The following is a 21773-nucleotide window of genomic DNA, read 5'->3' as shown; positions in this document are numbered from 1 at the left end:
AACCTAAGGGAACCTCAGAGTTTTAAAGGTGCTAACTTCAATTAATTGAATAAATAAATAAATAAAAAATTGAGTTCATTTCTGACTGTTTATGTCCTTGTTACGATCGATGTGTCTTATTCTTAGGAGCTTATAAATTTCTCTCAAATGCACATACTTCCACTCAAAAAAGTATTTTATATAAGTATTTTCCACATTTTAGAATAATAGAGAAGTCATCAAAACTATAAAATAACACAAATGGAAGTGTTATTTTGTAATATGCTTCATTTTCATTTTTTTCTGATCAGTGAAGCACTTTGCAACTTGGAGCTGCATTTCATGTATGAAAGGTGCTATACAATTAAAATTATTATTATTATTTTAATTTGATTTATATAGAACCTTTCATATATAAATTAAATACAAAATAAACACTACTACTATTTATTATTAATATTATTTTCATTTTTAGATTTTATTCATAAATTGCATACAGTATAAATATTATTATTTTAATATCACCTTTCATTAATTACAAACAGTTTTACACCAAGTAGACATTAATTACACAATTACATACATTAAATACTAATACTTATATTGCTACTAATATAAGATATTAGATTAAAAAATAATAAAATCATTGCAAACATGAATTTCGTTAACTGTCGAAACTTCTGAAGATAAGTAGATCGTGCATGTCACAGACGGATTAAAAGATCGCAGACAGATCTAAACAAGACTGTAAGCAAAGTGACATAAGCAGACCTCTGCAATGCAAAAGAGAATAAAAGCCCCATGCCAAGTGTCAAGAGCTCAGGTATGAATCATCAGGAGCCGATTAGAGTGCTTACTATACAGTCACATCTGATTAAACAGGATCGTGACACAGAGGCCACCTGCAATGCACACAGCAGAGAGTCAATAACACAGCGGGAGCCGGTTTACATCATCTGCATGCCGCCCACAGTAGCGCTCTGCACTTAATAGCATAACATGAGATGCTCCACACTTCAGGAAGACATAAGTAAGCAGAGTGATGTGCATCATGAGCGGCAATGTTCAGCTGCAGCTGGTGTGATTTCATTCACAAACCCAAAAGGTGACAATCTGCTGGCATTTGCTGAATCATGATGGGGTGTCTCTGCATTGCTGAAGAGGTGTAAAGGACGCGTGCTCTCTAAGGGATACTGATGTCAGATAGAGGTCAGCCAATCAATCTGATCAAGCACTGCAGCTCATAAGAGGAAGTCTTACATATAACATCACTGAAAACCATCACATAGAGATCTGGTACCCAGAAACAGTGGACTGTCACCTTCTATAAATGACCAGCTGGGAAGGTTTCTGGACCCAGAGGAACAACCTGAGGGAATCTCAGAGCATTAAAAGTGCTCATTTGCAAACCATTAATGAACCAAAAATGTGGTTTCTTATTTCTGACCGTTTATGTCTGTCATGAAACAGGTCCATGGACTTTCATTCGCTCGCCACCAGAGGTCACTCTTCCATCACATTGTCTCTCACACAACACAGACTGTTATACATTACCCTGGACTGCATTTCCCATCATCCATTGCACTGACGACACACACACAGCTGATTGCACTAATCACGCTCACTCCTGAGAATTATCACACAATCACACACTCTACTTGAACCATGGGCTGTATCCGAAATCGCCCCCTATACCCTCAAATAGTACCTATCTCTAGGTCACACAGCAGCAGAACACACTCATCTGTCCTACTTTAGAGTCCTATATATACTTACATCCACACACTGTTTGGTTCTCAATCTCCAGCCCTGAGAACTTTGCAAATGTCAATATCTTTGTCAATTTCCGATCCACAAGAGATGACTGAGTGTAAATATTAGGCATTATGGGGCCTTGATCAAACAGGCACCGATATTTGGCATCTGGACTGTGTGCTTGGCCAATAGGAGAGGAATGACACTGAAGAGTTACAAGCTGATAAAAGGCAGAGAAGGGACTGGATGAGCCAAAAACCCACTCATGAGATTATCTGGAGGATTTCCTAACCTTTCATGCTGATTTTCCCTTGAGGGCATATAAGCATTCAAGTTTCCCTAGAAGGGATGGGGGAAGAGACGGTAGCAAGGAGCCTGTGAAAAGCAAGCGCTATGACTTCTCACTTCAGGACTGTCGGTTAGAGTAGCACTTCACCAGGAATTTGCCAATTAAACAAGTTGATAGTCACTTTGTACTTTTTACTTACAGCCATCCATTGCATCAAAAAGTAACTTTCTCTAGAAATGTTGAATCATATTTTAATATTTCCAGAAGTACTATTGAAGAGCTGGGTCAAAACTCACCTTGACCCGAGTTGTAGATTGTTTTGACGGATTTCTTGACCTTTTGTAAAGCTGTTCGGTCCTGGTCCAAAGCCTGGAGAGGCAGACAAAAAGAGAAGAGAAGAGGATGGTTTTAAAACACAGCTAAAAAAAGGTCTGTGATTCATTTATGATTCATGATCTTAGAATTCCAGAGGAACTGCATCACTGGCCACACCTCATGGGGCAAAACCAAACATTGGGAATCTGGAGGCATTTCCAGTGCTAATATGGGCCAACAGGTGGAGAAAATGTAGCTTATACCCTTGTGAACTGAAATATTTATCTACTGATTAAAAGTAAGTTAGCCAACTAATAAATGTAATCGACATTGGACAAGATCTCCTCAGAAAAGACAGCCTGGAGTGGCTAGACAACTTAACATTGTCAGTGACAGACCCTTGACACTTAGTTTCCTAGCAACCACGGCAGCACGAGGATGGGCTGAACCCCTCGACCGCGCTTCATTGTCTTGGGGTGGATATCATTTCAAAAATCAAAACCGCTGTGAAACTGAGAGCGTAGCGAACAGGACATGCTCCTGAGGGTCTCAGCTCATGGAAATCTCTTCAAACATTTTGATGAATGACAGTAAACAACAGGATGTCAACGAATCCTGTTTCCTCCGAGCAGCCCACTGACCTTCTATCTACTTGTTTCTATCTTTAAAAGAAAGAAACCATGTATGAATTGCTGGGAAACGTGAACTCTTTGCTTTACTCTTATACACGCTTTGAACTTGTGTTCTGGCTGATGTCCTCCTCCCTCCTTGATTCTATCAAATGTGTGTCTCTCTGGATGAAAAGGAAATTATGCAAGTGTACAGAATATAGGCAAGCTGACTCAAAGCAATTATGAGTCAACTTTTGGCAAAAAAAAGAAGTAAATAATGTTGCTAATTGAATTTGTAATGCATTATAATGCATTCATGTGCTCTGTTTCCGCTGGTGGCTAACAGATGAGTGTCCTAACAGCCAAAAACACACTCCTCCCAAACACACACACCTAACGTACCCAAAAATAATCTATGGTGTCTTTAAAGAAGCCCTTCAATGGTGATTAATGAGAAAGACAGTGCTTAAAGCCACAATTTGAAAGCAAATCCCTCAACATTCATGACAGCTCTCTGAAAATAAAAAGTACAGAGGACATTTTCAAAGGCCTTGGTTAATATTGATACATATCGACTAATAAATTAATGTATTTACATGCTTTATCATGCATTGTGAAGTTATTACAATAATCAGTCATACATGTACGCTACTCTTACTTGGAATCAGTAAGAACTGAAAAAAATGTATACTATTCAATTCAATTGTGATCAATGATCAATAATGATCAATTCAATCGAAAGTGGCAGTAAAGACATTTTAGAAGTTTCTATTTCAAATAAATGCTGTTTCAATTTTTGTTTTTTTTATTTTTCTAAATAAACTTTATATTCGTCAAAAAATCCTAAAAAAAGGTATTAAGGTTTCTATAAAGTATATTTTTCAACATTGATAATAATAGGCCATGTTTTCTTGAGCAGCAAATCAGCATATTAAAATGATTTCTGAAAGATCATGTGACAATAAATCCTGAGTAATGGCTGCTGTAGCTTTACCACCACAAGAATAAATTACATTTTAAAATACATTACAATAGAAACCATACATTTAAAAAAAGAAAGAAAAAAAAAGTTAATTTAAATTATAATAACATTTCACAATATTATTATTATTACTCTATTTTTGTTTAAATAAATGTAGCCTTGGTGAGCATAAGAAAGTTCTTTCAAAATTAAATTGAATATTTATACGGATTAGGTGCTAATTGTCAGTCATTTGTCCTGTGTGTCATGCGTTTCCCTCTTGTGTACTTATTTGGTTTGTTTCCTGTCCTCGTCTAGTGTGATTATTAGGGTTGCAAAAAGGTGGAAAATTTCCAGTAAATTTTGGAAACATTCCAAAAAATTTTGAAAATTTATAGGAGATTTTGGAATCTTCCAGGGATTTTTGGAAAATTTCAGAAAATTTTCCACCCCTTTGCAACCCTAGTGATTATCAGTTAATTATGTCCCAGCTGTGTTTGATTATGTTCGTGATTATCCTGTGTATTTAAGTTCCTGTCTGTTCAGTTAGATTTTGGTCTGGTCTACTCGTTACTCCCTGTGTTCCTGTGTGTCAGCCCTGCCTTGTCTTGCCCTGTTTGGATTTATTAAAGACTGTTTGATATGAGTTTATTCCACGTCTCGTGTTCCTTGTTCCTCCCCGTTGTGTGCACCGTGACACCAGTCGCCTTGTGGGCAGTGCACTGACATACAGAGCTGTTGCACTATGGGTGTCCTGAGTTTGAATCCTGACTTGAGGACCTTTCCCGATCCTGCCTCTCTCTCTCTCACTCCGCTTCCTGTCTCCTCTACACTGTCCTATCATAATAAAGTCAAAAATAAGTCTTTAAAAAAATCATACAGATTAAACTAGTGAATACACTTTAATACTATAGATTTAGTTTAAGTTCATATTTTTTGTTTTCGTTTGAAATCAAATGATAATTATCGGGACCGGTTGCATGAAAGCCCTTAAGGTAAGAAATCCCTTAGTTATAACGTTAAGGAAACCCTTATGATGGGTATACACTAATTTTAAAATTTTTAGATTTTTATAATGTAAACGATAGGCATATCCATAGCAATAGTTATGCATTTTAAAACGAAAATGCACTAGTGTAAACGGGGCCTAAGTGTTCCCTTAAGCGTTGCTACAAAGTCCTTAGTAACTATTTCACCTCAAGTCATCTTAAACTCAGTATTTTTAAGATTTTTAAGCTCAAATGTAAGACTTCAAGACATTTTTCAAGACCTGCACAAATAAAATATCATATGAGCATGTAGGGCAATGACTATGGTAACATATTAAACTGCAAATTGACTGTAAAAAGCATAACTTACGGTTTTTCACAAAATAAAAAGTTTTATATAATTTTAAGAAAATGGATGAGTTGTATCAATTATTATATTAATTTAAACAATTATTATTAATCAATTATTATATTAACAAATAACAATATAAATTGAATGTCTTAATTGTTTAGATTTTTATAATGCATTATCTTCTTGTCGATCCACCTGTTCACATTTACAACTCTGCGTGTTTGCAGGGTCAAAACATGGCTTAATTTTCACATTTGGTCAAATTTACATCATTGGTCAGCAGGAGGTGCTTTCACTTAAGAAACAAAACGGTTTCCTCGGTAATGACTGTACACAAAGCAGCGCAGAAACGGGCAGTGCTCGTCTATTTGTTCGTGTTTTAGTTGGTTAGGTTTGTATTTCGTTATGTTCATAGATATACATATAATAAATTTATTGTGAGATGTAGTAACTATAGCAACTGTGGCGCCCATTGGAGTATGTTGCCAGGAACTATCATGAAATGCTTTTAGTATAAACACTTAGGTAAGGGTGACAGTTAAGACGTTTGTTGCAACGCCCAAGTAAAGTCAATTTACTTAAGGACTTTTATGCAACCGGGCCCTGACACTGCAGCAGCAAACCCCCTGCTGAAGAATCATAATTTCTCTCATTTGCTCTACCGTTGAGATGTGATGTTAGTTAAATCTAATCAGACGCAAATCCATCCATTTTAAATATGAAAAAGGGACAAAATGTGAATGACAAAAACAGGAGTTTTTATACTGATTGTGGCCGAGATTTCTAATCCAGTCTGTAGTCTGATGTTCTGCTATATGTTTAGAAATGAGTTGTGTTTCTATAAACCACTCATTGTGTTCATGTACCTCCTCCTACAGTGAACACAAGGCATGCTGAGACAGAGGAATAATGAGCATTTGCACAGCTGTGGCATACTGATCAAGAACCTGTGGTGATGAAAGTAGTAGTTCTGAGCCACTCATGTGATAAATGATTTCCCTCTGTGGCCATTCTCTCATTTTCTTGCAGCTATGTTTGGACATCGGTACACCAAAATTGGACTGCCCACTGCGGTCCGGGGAGAGACAGACTCGTCAGGTCGAGACTCTTCAGAGCTTTTTTTATCCCCGGTCCTTTCCCTTGTTATTTCATTGTTATGAGCTACAACATCCTGTAGCTATATACCAGGATTTAAAGGAACATTGGGAAACGTAAAAATTGTAATTGGAAACGAGCACTTACAAACCGTTATATCCATCGTTTGTAAAAACGAACAGAAAATCATTTTCAGTAATGCACTTAGCAGGCAGCACTACAAACAAACATTTAAAAGACAACTATCAGTCTTCATAAAGTATAACTAAACATTGCCTGCTTTAGCATGAAACTAGAATATGTATACTGCGGCTTAACATCTTCCAGTGATCCAAAAAGAAAAAAAAAACTGAAAAGTTTAATGTCAATATTTTTTATTTTTTGAAAGAAGTCACCAAGGCTGCATTTATTTAAAAATACAGTAAAAACTAATATTGTGAAATATTATTACAATTAAAAATATCTATTTTCTATTTTAATATTTTAAAATGTAATTAATTTCTGTTATGGCAAAGCTGAAATTTTAGCAGCCATTACTTCAGTGTCACATGATCCTTCAGAAATCATTCTTATTACACTTTTCTTATTAACATCAATGTTGAAAACAGTTGTGCTGTTTAAAAACTTTTGTGGAAACCGGGATATATTTTTTTATAGGATTACTCATGAATAGAAAGAAGTAACCGATTTCAGCCACAGCTTCAGTGTCTATTTGTGGTGTAGGGATGGGATGCTTCGGATTCTAGAGAGCATTTAATTGGCCAGAAAGTTTGATGAGAAGCTGAAGTGCAGGGCGGAATCCATATCGGCATAAGTGAGAGACTGTAAGTTTGAATGCTCGTATCTTATGCGAATTTTGTTTTGGAGCAAGCTTACAGATAACCTATGTAATAACTTATTACTTATTATTAAGGCTAACATATTCATACTAAAATCCAAAAAACTTTTGATTTCATTGGGACTTTAAAAAGAACCGCATTTATTTGATAAAAATAAGATAACATAAATGTCTTTAATTTTGATCAGTATAATGCATTCTTGCTGAATAAAATAATTAATTTCTTCCAAAAACAATTGTACTGACCCCAAACTTTTGAACGGTAGTCTATATTAATTCAGTTGCCCTGTAAGCATGAAATATCAGTCTTCAGATGTATGACCAAGAGGGTAATATCATTACACAACTAATTACAATAATCTAACCACATCCTCAAATGGTCTTGTAGCATACCTGTCAACAGTCTCCTGTATTTCATACCCATCTCCCGCCATTTTGTTATTTCTCCCTGGAAACTCCCGTAATTTGTATGGCCCAAATCTAGTTATATGAATAATCACATCAATATTTTATTCCAAGGTTGAGACAGTTGCCAGATCTCACACAATCGACACAATACACAAATTTCAAACCATTTGTGACCTCAACCTGGTAACCTACAACCCAGTTGCGCTGTAGATTTCTGCGCAAGTAGTAGACGCGGGAAGTTGAAGCTACCATCAGTGGTAGAAATGGAAGGAGAAGAGTCAGATGGTGCTCAACATATTAAATCACTGTGGCACATTCATGCAGCCAAGGCACAGAAGGGCAACACATACCATAACCACACAATGTTAATGTTATGTACAATGTTACAATGTAATGTAATGTCATTTGTTCCACGGTGTTTTACTATATATATATATATATATATATATATATGTAACAGTTATAATAATAAAACACGAGTAAACACGAGTAAGTCACGTTATTATTCTTTTTATTAATAATTATTTTTTATGTATGTACTTATGTGTAACCCCCCTCTCCGCCCCCCACGCGAGGGTCTCCCGGATTTTGGTACCCAAATGTTGACAGGTATGTCTTGTAGACTATTAGGCGTGACTAGAGTGAACAGAACAGTGAATCTGAGCACTACAGAGACGATAAAGCTCAGCAGGTGACATCTCCATTATGATCTGCAGAAATCTCTCAACCTTACGAGTTTGAATCAACTTAGGCAACATTTAGCTGTTTTATACATTTTAAATTATACTTAAAATAATATCATTTACAAGTACTGATTGATATACCCTAGCCAAACTTCCACTTAAATCAAATTGAAAAGAGCTGATTAAATATTCTTAAAAAAATATTAACCTTGATCCACTGAGGAAGGAAACTCATACAGAACGACACAAAGGTGAGTAAACAGTGCCAGAAATGTCATTTTTGAGTGAACTATTTCCTTTACAGTCAATCAGCTACTTGAATTTTATGCATTTTTCAGTCCAACACCATCTGGATCCTGAAGAGAGACCAAAAATGAAATGCAGCACCACAGTTATTATACAGACAGAGAGAGTTAAGTACCCTATTGAGAACAAATGCAACAGTACACTCACTGGCACCATAACAATATGACACTCACAATAAAGGGCTACTTTGTCCTTCCATGACTAAGCAGTTTGCCTGTTTATGACGGGATAGACTGCAGTAACGTGCTAATACTCGTCTACAATACTCACAACAAACCTTGACCCTCTGTTCACCCACTCAACCGATGGGCATCGCTGAGTCCTTGGCTCTCTTCCTGGAGCACTCAGCAATCCTAGCCTAAATTGAAAGCACCTTTCATGACAATATCTCAGAACCGGTCAAATAATGTTTTTTTTGCCGTGGGGCAAAAAAGAAGCAAAACGAAAAACTGAACTAACGACCCAACCTCGCACACCATTCATCCGAACAAATCTCAAAGCTGTAGGTCCCTCAGAAACAAGATACTAGTGGAAAAACAGTGCTATAATACACTTTTACTGCCGCTCAAAGCAACCACAATCCATTAGATTCACACTACGAACAACCAGATCAATATTGGACTTTATCAAGACAGCCAATCGAGAAGACCAACACAGCCCTCCCAAGCAAGAAAAGACACTCTCTATACGGCCGGCCAAAAAGGTCTTTTACTAGAAAACTTTTCCAGGACTTGAACATACTGCCATTTAGGTCAGGAGAGACCTGCACCGGCTATCAGCCCCAAGAAACATGAACTCCTTAAGGAATTACTTCTCGCTGCCAAGCCAAAGCCAGCAGTCTTGACTGGGCTGTGGCGACTGGCGAGGCAAGAGAAAGTGCTGAGGCCAGGCCAGGTTTATGAGTCAGAACTGCACGCCAAGGGTGATCCAACTTTATTCTGTCTGTTTTTATTACAATAACTGTGGAAGAAAAAGATACAAATGACTGAGAGAGACGCAATGGAAACATTATATGAAGTCAACACCCCGATCGCCGAGCCATCGAACACCCACAGGCCTGGCAAGCACCACTCCTGCGCTGGCACTGATTGAATCTGTGGCTCTAGATATGAGAAGAACAGGTCATTGTGTAAATTATGGTCTGTTTGGTTCGTATCCATGGCAACGGGCCCTCTGATACTCACGCAGAATGCTAGGTATGCCTTTGGTTCTGAGGATTCTATTTTCTGTCCAAGTCTGATTAATAAAACACAGACACACACGTAAACACACTGACACAAAGACCATACAGAGAGAGCCAGGTGAAAACTCTCATGGGACTAAAACACTGGGGTCAATGCTTTTAAAAATGCAGGCAGAAAACTCTGAAATCTGACCAATGTCAGTGCTTGTCATATTTGTAAATTAGCAGTATCACTCAATTCTAGACATAATTACCATCTTTTTGGTATCGGCCATAATTTTTTGGTGAATGGCAGAGTAGCACATCAAGTTGAGCTCATCATAGCTGAGAGCACTGCTGAAATTACTCTGAATTATTGAAAAATTAATTCACATAGATATTGTTTTTATCAATTCAATGGTATGTAATTAAATATTTATTTAAAGCTCTCATGACCCTTCATATGAAAAACAAAATTAACTTTTGTAAATATCATAGAACATGAAATATACAAACACTAGCAGTCAAAAGTTTGGAGATAGTAAGATTTTCATTTTTGTCAAGGCTACATTAATTTGATAAAAATGCAGTAATATTGAAAAATATTATTACAATTTAAAAGAACAGACTTATATTTAAAATATTGTAAAATATAATTTATTCCTGTGATGGCAAATGTGATTTATCATAATTCAGTGTCACGTGATCCTTCAGAAATCATTCTTATACTGTATGCTGATTTGATGCTCAAGAAATATTTTTTATTATCAGTGTTGAAAATAGCTGTGCTGCTTAATATTCTTGAAGAAACATTCATACAATTTATCAGGTTTGTTTGACGAATAGTGCGTTCAAAAGAAAATCTATTAGAAATACAATTGTTTTGTAACAATTTAAAAGGTCTACACTGTCACTTTATCTATTTAATGCATTATTACTGATTAAATGTGTTAATTGTCTTTCAAATGACACCAATCTTTTGAATGGTAGAGCACCTTGCTTGCTTGAGCGTCATCTGGCCAACTGTAAACTGTCGTCTTTAGATCAGGGTGGAAATTGTTTTTTCCAGAAGACTTCTCCACCCATCATATTAAACTTCTACTTGAAGAACCAACAATGTGCAGTCTTTTCCAAAAGGCTGGAATTGCCGAAACTAAACAGTATCCAAACAATGCATTAGTGTTCACTTATAAGGTCAAATGAGGATGACAAGGATGAATGAATCAATCAAGGTCCTTCCCCCACAAGTACCTAAACCGAAAACTAAAATGGTCTGCTACTAATGCTGTTCCTAAAAGTATATTTTTAGCATTAGCGGTGCCAGTCAGAGCAGGGTGGCTTTTGTTGACAGAGGGGTTGATCAGCCCTGAAGGCCAGTGTAGAAGACAATTCGTCCATGCCTGAGGGTGCGTCTGGTGACCTCAACGCAAGAACACGAGACGCGGCACGCTGTCTCTCCCTCAGCTGCTGCATGCGCTTTTATAACCATCCAGCTGAGCTTGGCCTGGACAATTCTCAAATGACAGACACACAGCACAATCACACAGCAGCAGAGTCAAAGCCAACAGCAGCAGCACTATTATTCTGCTGACTAACACTAAGAAGCCACTGTTCAGTAATCACAGACTGCTACAGAGAGCGCTACTTCTGACTGATATGACATAACCACCAGTCAAACGCTTATGTCTAAGTGATCAAGCTAAGCGTAGTGTAAGATGTTGACATTTCATTTAAAGGATTAGAGCTCACCCTTCCATTGACAGCAGCACAACAGCAATATTCCCAGATCCAGAAACGTACCAAGGACATTCTCTCAAAGTTAACGTCTTCTGCCATTTTGGAGATTACCTCAGAACGTAATCAATGTAATGAGTGTTGTTTTCGTTCAGCATGCGCGCTTTTACCTGAATGTTAACAATGCTGATTACGTTGATTATGTTCTGGGGTACTCTCCAAAATGGCGGAAGACAGTAACTCAGGGAGAAGAATTGTTCATTATTTATATTGCTGATGGCACATGGACTAGTACTTTACAATGTCCTTGCTATGTTTCTGGATCTGGGAACATTGCAGTTGCGTTGCTGACTATGAAGGGTCAGAGAACTCTCAATTTCATCAAAAACATCTTAATTTGTGTTCCGAAGATGAATGAAGGTCTTACGGGTTTGGAACGACATGAGGGAGAGTAATTAATGACAGAATTTAAATTTTTGAGTGAACTATCCCTTTAAATTTTGAATCTTCTTAATGTGTTTTGCAAGCTGCAGCGACACTAAAGGCTCTTTCACACCAAGGATAACTATAACGATAACTATAATAAAGTTTTAATAATGGTCAACACCACAACGATAATGACACAGATGAATTATATTTTTGGGATCACTTTGTTTTTTTTACAGCTGATGAATGATAAAAACACTAGCTGCGTTTCCATTACCATTCAAACTGCGCAAACTGAAATTGCGAATTGAAATGAAAACACATACATTTTGCAAAAACTCCCATATATCGCAAAAACGTTTTTACACTTGCATGAGGTGGTTTTTCAGGCAATTCGAAAAAGGACTATATCGCAAAACTGCAATGTAAACAGTTTTTTCGCATTTACAAGTCACCTGGAGTTACATAAAAGTCACATGATCATTCTTTAATGTACTATAACCTCAGAAAAAACTCATGCGTGGCCAATCTCAAATATAAAGAGCTTTCCTTTCCATTAATGCTTGGACAACGCCTTATTTACACTGCACACATCTATGGTGCATTACAGCTCTGACACGGGCACTCTAGTCAATACTTGTGTTTATACGAGCTGCACCGCGGCACATCTCAGAAGCGACTCTCCGTGCTCCTTCTCTAAAGATACATGCCTACATCTCCTCCGATTAGAAATAATGGCTAGTGCGGTGGCTGCGATATACGTAAACTGATCAACATCTGTCGCCATGACTTATCACGAGAGGGAAAAAATTATGTTTTAGTCACATAACATGGGTGAATGGAAACACTGTCATTTCACAATAGTTTTTTTATCGCCATTTATAAAATATCGCAAAAGTATTGCGCAAATCTGTAATGGAAACGCACCTACTGAGATCCAATCAGAAACCACCCGAATTCAGCGGATGACAATTGCAGCATGTGCTTATAATAAACAGAACATTATTGTGCATTGATGTGGCTGTGGACGCTAATATTTTTCTTGGTGTGAACAAGTGTTAAGGGTCAGATCAAATGGAAGTGAACAACTGAATCCATTCATTGACCACAGAACTGAGAAATCAGAATCAAGAATTGCAGAGTCACAATAACAATTGATTTCCTTGATATAACTTGCTGTGTTAAAAAAAAGGAAGTTATACTTTATCATCGCTCAAGTTGGTGCTGATGCTGTAGTCTTGCTTTGAATCAATTTGTATAAGGTAATTATTATAGCGATTTTCTTTAATATCAAGGCTGAATTCTAATTAAATTTAAATAACACCAGGAAGACAATTAAATTGTTTTGAACTTTAATTTGGATGAAAGCATCTGCTAAATGAATAAATTTAAATGTACATTAAAAGAAGTAGATTTAACAGCTCAGTCTTCTCCTACTACACGAAAACATAATGCTGTGAAAAATTAAAATCTGTTTAGCACCAAAACATCAAACCGTACAATCCCATAGATCTCATGCAACAGGGCTTTCAAGGCAACCAAATGTGGAGCAAATCCTCTGGTTTCCCATCTGGCCACAAATCAATGGTTGCAGACCAGGTCTGCCATAAAATAGGTCACTAGAGCGATTTATCGTTGTTCCCATGAATATTATGCAGGCACTATAAAGCATGAATGAATACACAGAAAATAAATATGTGTAAACTAAAAAAAAAAGCAAACAAATGCCAAACCTGCAGATGCCAACAATAACAAAAAAAAACCTTACTAATGATTTGTAAACATTGTAAATAGCTTTAAAATCAGAATCACATTTGTATAGTGAACTGTTAGCATGTGGTCTTGGCAAATACACTCATTGTTTCCAGAGCCATCAATAAAAAGCAATGAGAGATGAGATTCCTCAATACTGTCGTAATCTCTGCTTGAAGTTAAAACTACACAAAATGGTACCCAAAATTACAAAAGAATAGAAAAAAAATGTATAAAAAAATTAAAAGTCAAGAATTATTAAAGAGAAAACTATTGTACTCAATAATACAGTGCAGTTGTGACTCCTTGTTTTATTTGCTTGTAGCGAACAAAGCAAACAATAGAACATATTATGAGCAAATGGTGAGAAGGCTGGACATCTTTTATTCATATTTATTTGGTTCTAGAGAGGAATGACTAAGTAGTGGGTGTACATGAGCGTCAGTGTGTTGTTAAGGAGGTATTCCACTGACCCATTTAACCCACAGAGTCAGAGGAGTTTGACTAAAAACATTCAACTGATCATTCTGTTCTCATCCTAAAAGCATAAGACCATAAAATATCCAAGTATCTGGCCTGTTTTGTCTACGGTTCCCTTTAATACTTTAAGCTCCACCTCAGGCATCAAATGAGTGAATTCGGTCTATAGTTGGGTGGGTTTTGCTGCAGTGCAGAATATTACTGCACATCTCTGTGCAAGGGATTTATTCTATGCTCATGTAAATGAAGCACTAACTGCAGTATCAGTCATTGGGGACTTCTCCCTTAAGCACTCAGGGACATTTTTACTTTTTTGCCAAAAGGATTATCACTGCGGGCATTACACCATGTTGGGCTAAAACAGACAATCTCTTCACTAGATTGTTCTGTGTAAAATAAAACAAGCAATAAACAAGAAACGAGTTTCCATCCAAGCTTCCACAACAAAGCTGTGACTGATCATTTCTGAAATCACCAAAAAATGGAAATTAGAGTAAAATGGAAATTGAGTAGAAAAAATGCTGTCTATGCACACCAGCAGCTTGTCGATTAGGCAGTCCATACATCTACCATTATCAAGATGGAGAGGCTTTGTATGGAATGCAGTATTAGGGCAAAGGTGTTGTGGGCAAAATGGAGTGAAGGATGGTGAAAATGTAGAAGATTACACATTTAATGAGTGGAGATACAATACAGTCTTATTAATGGCTGAAGGGTTGAGGTGTTTTATTTGATATCCTACTACTGTTTGAGCACTCATGTAGGTCAAACAATAGGACATGGTGCTAGCAACGCTAAGGTCATGGGTTTGATTCCAAGGAAATCCATGATCTGATTAAATGTATACCTCAAATGCAATGTAAGTCACTTCGGATAAGGATGACTATGAATGATAGTACATATAAATGCACTACAGTGAGAGAAGCTGAATTTCACATATTTACATGTATTGGTCTAAAGGCTACAAGGCATATGCAAATTAATACAGTATGTGCTTCTGTAATAAAACACCACAGACATTTGAATAAGCTAACAATAGACTTTTGAATGTCTGATGAAAGAACATATAAAATACATTTGAAACTGTTTGCCAAAACCGTGAGTTGACTAGAGAAGCAAGATGCGTGTTCTTTGTGGATAAGGAAATCCCAGAATTGACTGTAATGAGTTCAGTCAATAAAATTAACAGAAGACAGCAGATGAGGAAAGAGAAACATTAGAACCCTTTGTTTTAAGACACCTTATTTTAAGGTGTCTGTTACAGAGTAATTATATACAGTTAGTTTTACTTATGTACATGTACTTATATGGTTTGGTTTAAGGTTAGTTTCTTGTAATTATGTATAATTTACTGTTATTACTATAGTAAATACATGTAACACAGTCACTAAAATAAAGTGTTACCTAAGCATATATTTTGTTCAACACTGAAAAGTATTGTGAATAATAGATCAGTGCGATGAAAACAATTTATTCATTGATTATTATTTATTTGACCTCCAAGTCAAATTGTAAGTCGAGTCTCCTATGCAGTGCTATCATTGTGAGTCGCTGCTCTAAATTGATTATCTATGAGGTTTCATGACAGTTAGGAAGCTGCTATAAAGGTCATTCACACAGAACAAGTTATGCATTTAAAAATGTGAGACACAAGTCTAGAGCCAAGTTTTTTAAAAGTTAAAAGAACTTCTTAGATTTTAGAATACAGGAAGGTGCATCAAGTTTACATAGAAAAACACTGGAAAACAGTGCTGTGGAATGCAAAAACACATTCTGTAAAAATGTTGCCTTAGAAGGCAGCTGTCTTTATAAACAGGAAGCAACGAGGCAGGTTTTGGAACAGAACTAAAGATGACTCACTAAAACAAAAGCACTTCACTTTGTGCAACTGAAAGTGCTGACTCCAGTAAAACTGCTAAACACCTGGCAGCTCGAAACACAGGTGAAACTATACGCCTCAATGCCAATAGCTTCATTTACATGCACCTGAATAATCGATTTAGAATCTGACTGATGGCTCAATCAGACTGAAAATTCTTCATGTAAACACCTCAATCGATTTCGACTGGATTGAAAGGGGTGGTGTAGACCTGAAATAATCTGATCGAGCATGTCTCAATACTTGAATTTTATTTTCTCAATCTGATTTAAAATGATCATGCACGTGCAGTGCCACAATGTTTACGTAAGATTTATGTATATCTTGTAATGCACATGTGAACGAATATGTTAATCAGAAAGCAACGTTTAGGGTTCATATAAACAGAACTTTCAGTATCTGAAATTAGATTGGATTCATTCCAGTTTATGAAAATTAGTGCATGTAAACACACCTAGTGTGTAGAGTAAATAGTAAATAATTTTTTTTTTTAAGTCATCTGAACTCAAGTTAGTGCATGTGCTTTGAAACGTAGCGTTATGTCGCTCATATGGAGTAATGCAAATTCATGTCATCTGTCATCTCCTAATTCATTCCGCCTCACAATGGCTCCTATCACTACCCTAGACATTGCTAATTCATGGTGGTGACATTCATGTCTCCCAGAGTCATTCGGGGATCACCGTGTCTTTCTCGGACATTAAAACAGTGCGTCAATAAAGAGTGGGCTCTGTGGCGGAGCAAGAGGAAGCCCCTTCATCCGCCTGCAGAGCTCTCTGTTGTCTTGGCAAGTCAGATGTTCGCTGGCCCATGTGTAAGTAGGTTAATCCCTTCTCGCTATCTCACTCTTTCTGCTCCTGGAACCACTGCTCAGGAGAATAACCTCTCCTTGTTACACGAACTAAGAACATCACAAATCTCAGATCCACAGAGGATGAGAGATGTTGGCATGACTTGTGGGATTTCTTTGGGAAGCACAACTGGCTGTTCCCGAGTCTTACGTTTACTTCTCCAAAACATCAAAGCGTGCAAATAATCTAAGCGAATGCATTTTCACGTCTGTGGATGGAACTAAAAGAGAGAGCTTGATGCATAAATTATTTAACAGCTCACATGATGAAATAAACAAGCTGATGCTTTGGTATATTATCCCAAATGGCAAAATTATAGGCTGCTGTAGATCATGTGATTTAAAGACATTCATTAAACACAAAAACACAAGTAAAAGTTATGTAGATTCCTTAACCCCATTCACTCTGCTAGTCCATGCTCATCTATGAACATAATAGCATTCAGATATCTAGGTCATGGAGACCATTAGCCCATCTGTCTTCGCTTATGTTCCAGTGCATTTGTTGCTTTATACTAATTAACTGAGGTTGATCTAATCACAGTTGCACTTGTATGAGGTGGTTTACAATCTCTGGATATCCCTCTTATATATTCATCAGATATATAAAGGAATTTACTGTTGATGAAAATAAAAATGTAATTAATGTGCATTTGTATGGTAATTATGCCTAAACATGCTCACTCCAAACATGTAATGAATGACTATTTATTTCTAGTTGTGTTTAAATGAATGTGTGTGCTTGGTAAAGCACTTTATTATAAACATTATTATTTTATTAATTAATATTATTAATAATAACTGTGAATTGCATAATACAGCAGGTCATGTGATGTCAACATGGCAGCAACCATCAAGGAACAACACGCTCCAGGTACAATACAACAGCTTCTGATATCATATTTCTCAAAAGTTATGTTTTTAATAGCGAAAAAATACGGAATGCACATTCAATACTGAAGGCTGTTTCATTACACAAATAAAAATGGACCAAATACCCATTAAGTCATATTAGGCTACCAATATATTGCACATCCACGGCCTCGATGACATCACGGAGTTATTCAATAGAATTGCGCCAACACTCCAAATTATGACGTTTTCTCTGAGGAAACAGCCACAAAATCAATAAAACGATATTAAGTCAAACTTCCTGACCTTCTCGCGTGAACGTAATTCTAGATAAACCAAATTCTATTTTACAATCGCATTACAATATAGCCTACCTCTGTTAAAATTAATTAGAATTCTTTCTCTTTTTTTATGAAATGCGCATGAATCAAAATAAAACAGTTGAGCGCGATTAAAAATCAGAAACGGTCACAGAATAATATTCCTGAATAATGCAAACTATGTTACAGGTATAACTGCTGCTAACAATGGATCATAATTTCATAGACTGTTCATCAGCGCCGCATTCTGTGAACTGTAAATCCATATCTACCGAACTACAAGCAACCCAACGGGAACAAACCGGAGCTTCAAAAGAGAGACAGAGAGTCAAGGAGAATTTAGAGGATGTAGGACAGAAATGTGGATGAAAAAAGTGGATCCTCCATTGGTCTGGGACCGTTATTTGTGTCTTGCACAATAGTGTGAGTTGAGGCTCCCTCGTATAGCAGTGACAGAGCGGCCTTACCTCTTCCAGAACATTGACCGTGTTCCGACAGCTCTGCAAGCGGGTGGTGAAGCTTGATGTCGTGGGGGAATTGTAATCCTCCGTCGTCTCCGAGAGAAACTCGGACACGGAGATCTGATCCGGCATTCTTGGAAACACAGTCGCCCAATAAAAATGGAGGGGAGAAAAATCACAATAGCACCATGAATTAGACAGGGGTGGTCAAGAACGGAGCAATGTCTCTGTTTTGGGTAAGGTTGAATGGCAAGGCAATGCGTAAAATAAAAAGAAACGTGGCCAAATGTGTGGCAGTGCCCTTTTCTTCACTAACTATGCAGTTCCCGTCCCTAGAGAGGGTCGTTGTGTGTAATCTCCACGTCTTTCCTCTTCCCTTGTCTTAATTAACGTATCCACTTGCATCTACATAAAACGCTTCAGACCCCTCTCCTTGTTCTCTCAGTGTAAGATGCTGGTTTAGAATGCCCTCATTCCACACTCTAGCTTTAAAATAGTCTGATATTTTGAGTATTTCCTTCAATTATTGTTGTTCCCGTTTCGGAAGCGGTTTCATTCTGTTTTTCCCTTTCTCTTTCCTCCGTTTTCCCCCCGTCCTGACGGTCTGAGCTCCCTGACACCAGCGCGTGCACGCTCATCTCCTCCCACCACTGATGACGGGATAAACAAGAGGAGAAACTGCGCATGCGTCAGAACGCAATGGAGAGGGCTTTGTGACAGACCACATATGAAAAAAATCAAGAAATAACAATAAATACAGAATTAAATAAATGCAAGAGTAAATTAAATAAATACAATATATTATTGATAAAATCATAATGAATGCACAATGCACAAAAAAATTCAGGACTAAATTGTACAAAAAAAGACCCATCGGGTCATGTATTTATGCATTCATTTATATTAGTATTAATCAATACTTTATAAATGTAATGCAGTCTATAAAGCAAATAATGTGCCCTAATGCTGATAAATGTATGGTTTCATGCACTGAAGGCAAGTTAAATATAGTTGTAGATGGTATAACAGCCAGTTATTTGTGACCCTGGACCACAAAACCAGTCATAACAAGGGTCCATTTTTGGATACTGAGATTTATCCATCATCTGAAAGCTGAATAATAAGCTTTCCATTGATGACTATTTGGCCAAGATACAACTATTTGAAAATCTGGAATCTGAGGGTGCACAAAATCTAAATATTGAGAAAATCACCTTTAAAGCTGTGAAAATTAGCAATGCATATTACTAATCAAAAATTAGGTTTTGATATATTTACAGTAGGGAATTTACAAAATATCTTCATAGAACATGAGCTTTAGTTAATATCCTGATGATTTTTGGCATAAAAGAAAAATCAATAAATATTTATTTTTGGCTTTTGCCACAAATATACCTGTGCTACTTATGACTAGTGTTGTGGTCCAGGGTCACATATGTGTATTATGCTGTTATAACACAGCATAAACATGTACATTTTGCCGTATAATGGTTTAATCATTCTCTCAAATTCACCAATTTTACTTTGTAGGAACCTTGGGTTCTCACTGAAATATTTCTGCACATTATTTGGACATCTCATAACTGTGACAACAGCTGGGGACATATATAAAGGCTGTTGCCCAGGGCCTCACAAGACCACAATCTGTCTTTAGGGGCATGAAACAATTTCAGAGGTCAGAGAGTTCTTTGATTAAACTCAAACATACTTTGATTACTGCGCTGTAAATTGAGGAATGTTAGTATAGACTGATGTGCAAATCTAGAAGCAGAATAAACTCAATGGAAGCACATATGATGTGCAGATGGAATATTTAGTAGTATAATGCATGAAAGAGCAGCAGTGCATTTTTCAACTCACCGACTCCATAAAGAATCCCTGGAGGAAAAACTTGATAAACGTGAAGATGAGGACCTCATGGCTCTGTAGTAACCTCAATAAAACAACCTTGAGCTAAGACAATATAATTTTTTTTTTTTTTAAAGTGTTATTATCAGAAAGTGGACCTAGATAATCAAGTTGGCAAAGCTTAAGCTAGTAGCTGGCTTCTAGTTGTTCCAAGCTGGTGGACCAGTTTAGGACCATCAACAAAACCAGCATCTTAAAATGGTTAATTTTTTATAAACATGTTAGTTGGTCAGTCAGCTAATGCCAATCTCAAACCAACTAGAAACCAGCTACTATGTTCTAAAACACATCCTCCAGTTTAAGCAGGAATTTCCAAAGAAATAAACATGTCAATATTTAAGTGTGATTCTCATCTTTCCTAGGAAAAATACAATCTCTAGAAAAAAGCTGCTGACATCACACTATCTAAAACAAATTTTTCCACTCAGGGAAAATAACCACGCCTTATAACTTACCGAGACAGCTGCGGTTTCACTCCGTATTAATAGCTTCAAAAGTAATTGCAAAGTAAATTGTGCACAAAGCTCCGTATTTCCAAGTAGCACCATATTCACTGCATTGTGCTCAATCCAGCGCGCGGACATTACGGGCTGAAATCACATGCCGCTACAGTTACAATGAGCTGGAATGCGCGCATTGATCTGCCCCATCTGGAGCTGCTGGACAGGAAGCGAAAATCAAGCATGTGGGCCGGAGGGGGCCGGAGGAGGGAATCCTGCACAGGACCACAACTAATGGCAGGAACTGGGAACGCTTAACTTTTAAATAGAAATCTGACACCGTTGGCGAAATGAACGCGTTATGCAGTATTGAATTCAGCTTTACTGACAGAAATGACAGTCTCGCTCTTTGAGAAAATATCTTGCTGTTTAACCTTCTCTCTGAAAGTAATGCGCATCAAAGAATTAAGGTAATCAAAAACAGAGGTTTTACACACACACAAAAAAAGAGATTTAAAATAAGTTTTTTTATTACATTTAATTAATTTCAACGTATTTTGAAAACAACTAGTTACTACTGACTGCGCGTAAAATTAAGTTAAATGATGCATTAGTACATTTGTTTATTTTTTTGCAAATGTTTTCAAATTAATAAAGATCAAATCAGCATCCTCCATCTCCTCGAGACATTACATTTTTTTCTATTAACATTCATAGAAACATGATAGACACACGACATACATTTACATAAATCCTATATATATATATATATATATATATATATATATATATATATATATATATATATATATATATATATGATTTATTGTTTTTATCATTATTATTATCCTTCATGGAATTTATTATTTTTAGAGGTATGAAATCCAACATCTCTATACTGAGGGTCCCTCGGTTGGTTGAAAGTCCA

At 36.7% G+C, this 21773-nt stretch overlaps 1 protein-coding gene across 2 annotated transcripts in view; it reads right to left on the bottom strand.

Annotated features, from left to right (window-relative positions):
* LOC306881193 (arf-GAP with SH3 domain, ANK repeat and PH domain-containing protein 1-like) overlaps nucleotides 1-21098 on the bottom strand; it is a 49019-nt gene extending 27921 nt beyond the window's left edge. Inside the window, exons 1-4 of one of the 2 annotated variants that reach the window (XM_079435142.1) lie at nucleotides 20861-21098; nucleotides 20358-20444; nucleotides 18504-18630; nucleotides 2320-2392 (exon numbers count right to left, since the gene is read on the bottom strand). In XM_079435142.1, the coding sequence (XP_079291268.1) occupies nucleotides 2320-2392; nucleotides 18504-18630; nucleotides 20358-20416 (259 nt within the window). In that variant the 5' untranslated portion in view covers nucleotides 20417-20444; nucleotides 20861-21098. The remainder of the gene's footprint in view (nucleotides 1-2319; nucleotides 2393-18503; nucleotides 18631-20357; nucleotides 20445-20860) is intronic. The other variant, XM_079435141.1, reaches the window with a different exon arrangement.
* Between the last annotated feature and the right edge of the window lie 675 nt (nucleotides 21099-21773).

Source organism: Barbus barbus (assembly GCF_936440315.1).
Source record: "Barbus barbus genome assembly, chromosome: 15".
Lineage (NCBI taxonomy): Eukaryota > Metazoa > Chordata > Actinopteri > Cypriniformes > Cyprinidae > Barbus > Barbus barbus.
This window is presented reverse-complemented; position numbering and strand designations above follow the sequence as displayed.